This window comes from Fomitiporia mediterranea (assembly GCF_000271605.1).
Source record: "Fomitiporia mediterranea MF3/22 unplaced genomic scaffold FOMMEscaffold_645, whole genome shotgun sequence".
NCBI lineage: Eukaryota > Fungi > Basidiomycota > Agaricomycetes > Hymenochaetales > Hymenochaetaceae > Fomitiporia > Fomitiporia mediterranea.
This window is the reverse complement of record NW_006761030.1, coordinates 1-3,012: the sequence shown is the minus strand read 5'-3', so window position 1 is coordinate 3,012 and position 3,012 is coordinate 1. Positions and strand designations below refer to the sequence as shown.

At 39.2% G+C, this 3,012-nt stretch overlaps 1 protein-coding gene across 1 annotated transcript; it reads right to left on the bottom strand.

The window, feature by feature from the left end:
- Positions 1-171: 171 nt before the first annotated feature.
- Positions 172-513, bottom strand: FOMMEDRAFT_163453 (uncharacterized protein; the record flags this gene model as incomplete). The annotated part of the gene is made up of 2 exons (XM_007272251.1): positions 172-272; positions 336-513. 2 exons carry the CDS (start codon positions 511-513, stop codon positions 172-174), a joined length of 279 nt encoding a protein of 92 aa, XP_007272313.1.
- Positions 514-3,012: the final 2,499 nt, after the last annotated feature.

Genomic DNA, 3,012 nt, shown 5'->3' with positions numbered 1-3,012 from the left:
GACCGGACCTATGTGGACGGGTAGTGGACCGGACCCAAGTTCCAGTCCGGTTCTGGACTGGTCCATAACTGGACCTGAGAGAAAAAAAATTTAAGAGATGAGTTAGAGTATTATTCTTTGTATCTAAGTACAAAAGTAATATATTTTTGTATATACTACATAATCTACAGACTAGACACTGTAGTGGTTTTCCTGACGCAATTCTGAGGCTTCAGTGCAAGCCTCGCGACACAAGTCCTGAAGCTGGACTACAACTGCCTCTAAGCTGGTTACTGTGATTTACAGACACTTAGTTGTCAGAACATGAATATTTAGGTACTTAGCAGCAGACGGACCTGTCTCTTCGAGGGTGGCAATATAGTTGGCACGGCGTGCACGGAAAGCAGCCTGAGCGTCGGCGTTCTTCTTCTTTCTGAGAGTGATTTCGGACATCTTGTCTAATTTGTCGGGGGCAGGGGCATTGGCTGGCTGCTTGACTGGGGAGGGCGGCTGGGACTGCGGCGTCTTTGGCATAGGACAGGAGAGGAGTGAATATGGAAGAGAGAGAGAGAAGTGTGGCTTAGCAGACTAAAAAGAGGGCGAAAATAGGAAATGGGAAAGAAATACACATAAAGGGAATAAATATTTCAGGAGACAATAACTAGATAGGAAGAGTCAAGTTTAGTAAGCCATACATTGAACAGTAAAGAACAGGAGTAAAGTTTTGCTTTGCTTGGACTGCCAGAAACTTGTAAAATGTACCATGCAAGTGCTAGCTAATATTCAAAGATCCTTAAAGGAGTATGATCTGTTTTAGTATAGTGAGCTAGAGATATGGGAAACGAGATTTGAGACATTAGTTCAGGTTATTCAGGTCCAGAGTCCAGTCCGGGTCCGGACAAGTCCATCGGTCCGGGAAATTTCTCAAAATGATGGACCCAGGACCGGACCTCTCCTGGACCCATGAGGACCGGACTGCAGAGGACCGGTCCATCAGTCCAGTCCTGCATCCGGACCGAGTCCGAGCGGTCCGGGACCGGACATCAGCAACTATAGGTACAACACCACCTTACTGATATTAAGTATTTATTAGATTGCACTCTGGATTAGGAAATCCCTAATTGCCTTATGTAGAATTACTGCACTTGGAATGTCTCGGATTATCAGACTTCACTATGTAGTATATAAGGTAGATACTTGCTTGATGTCTCAATAAGAGAGAGTACTTGGGGCACTCCTGCTATGCTTGTTAAAAGGTTATGAGCCTTGGTGCCCATTGAATGCCCTCACACACTCACTCTTACAGAACACCTTTGTCTCCTGCCAGACCACCAAGCCCAAGACCTCCCTCTTCCCCCAAACTCATTACAATGTTGTCTACAACACATACCTTTGTTAATACTATGATGAAGGACTCTGACATTACAAAGTTCTTTGAGGGAACAGAAAAGTTGGCTGGTGTGAAGGGATACAAGATATGGTACTTGTGCATACACAGTGCACTTGCTGCCATGATGCTCTTAGACCATCTAGAGCACAATCCCCCTTCCTCTGATGATGCTGGCATATGTACAGGCAATGTTTTGTATCATTGTATAATGAAAACAATAACTGATACAATTTATGTGAACTTCACAACACATACGAGTGTTAGAAGTCTCATGAAGGTGCTTTCTGAACAATACAATGTTCAAACAACAATGACACATGCTGTAGACATATCCATGTTGTTTACAGTAAAAGGGCATGTATCACAGTTTGATAAGATGTTAGACAATATTGAACAAATCTATAGGCAGTTGTCTGCACATAATAAAGCCCCCAATAATGATACATACATCTCAGCAATTAATCTCACTACTCCTCGTAAGTATAGATGGGTAGCAACAATGCTAGACAGGCAGATTACCTATTATAATCAACTACCAACAGTTACAGCAGCTCAGAAAGATGTTCTGACACCAGCTAAGCTGATACACAAATTACAAAACATATATACTGAGTATCATTCTCAGTACTCTCAAACGAAACAAGATACTGAACAAGACAGTCTACAAACAAAAGGCAAAAGTGTAGCTAAAGGCAAAACAAAGCCTTACAATAAAGTTAAATGCTACAACTGTAACAAGTACAGGCATATGTCAAAAGACTGCTAAAATCCTCTAACAAGCAAAACAACAGAAGCTTGAAAGAAAAAGCATAGGCAAACAGTTACTGCTTCTACTACTACTACTATACTGTCTCAACCTACACTTAATACAGTAGTATTCATTGGAGACAATAACAAAACAGCATTCATTGAAGACATTAATGAAACACTGATGCTAGAGTCTGTAATAGTAGAAGCCTCAGCATCAAGTTCTAGCAGCTTACCTGTTCAATCTGCTCTATCCACTGAATCTGATGTATTTTCAGCATTCAAAGTACAAGAGGATAGTGTCATGCAAGTAGACAACTTCATGAACTCATTTGACAATATGAAAGAAGTCATTGAGAAGTTCAGTTACAATCCAAACATATGTATCAATGTAATACATTACAATGATACTGAACTAATACATTGTATTAATATATTAGACTCTGGTACAAATGTACATACTACTCCATACTTGTTCTGTCTTACAAACGTTTGGAACTCAACCCTAATAAACATTACAATTGTGAATAAATTGTCATTCTTACTTAGCAAAAGTAGAGTAATGACATTTAACATAAAACTATGAAACAAAGCCAATGAGCATACAAAGGTGAATACAATTTCACTACAAAACATATACTATCATCCCAATCTGAACTTCACACTTGTTAGTGAAGCACTATTATGCAAAGCAGGATATGTTTTAACAAAAACAAACAATGAATGTATTATTTATTCTCCTGCTCATACAAAGATTGGTGAAATACATGTACAAAATAACTTGTATATGATAGTTTCTCATCATAACAAATGATCTATTAACACAATCACTATTGTTGATTTACATTAATGAATGGGTCATGTTAATTTTGATTACTTGCACAAACTCATACAAG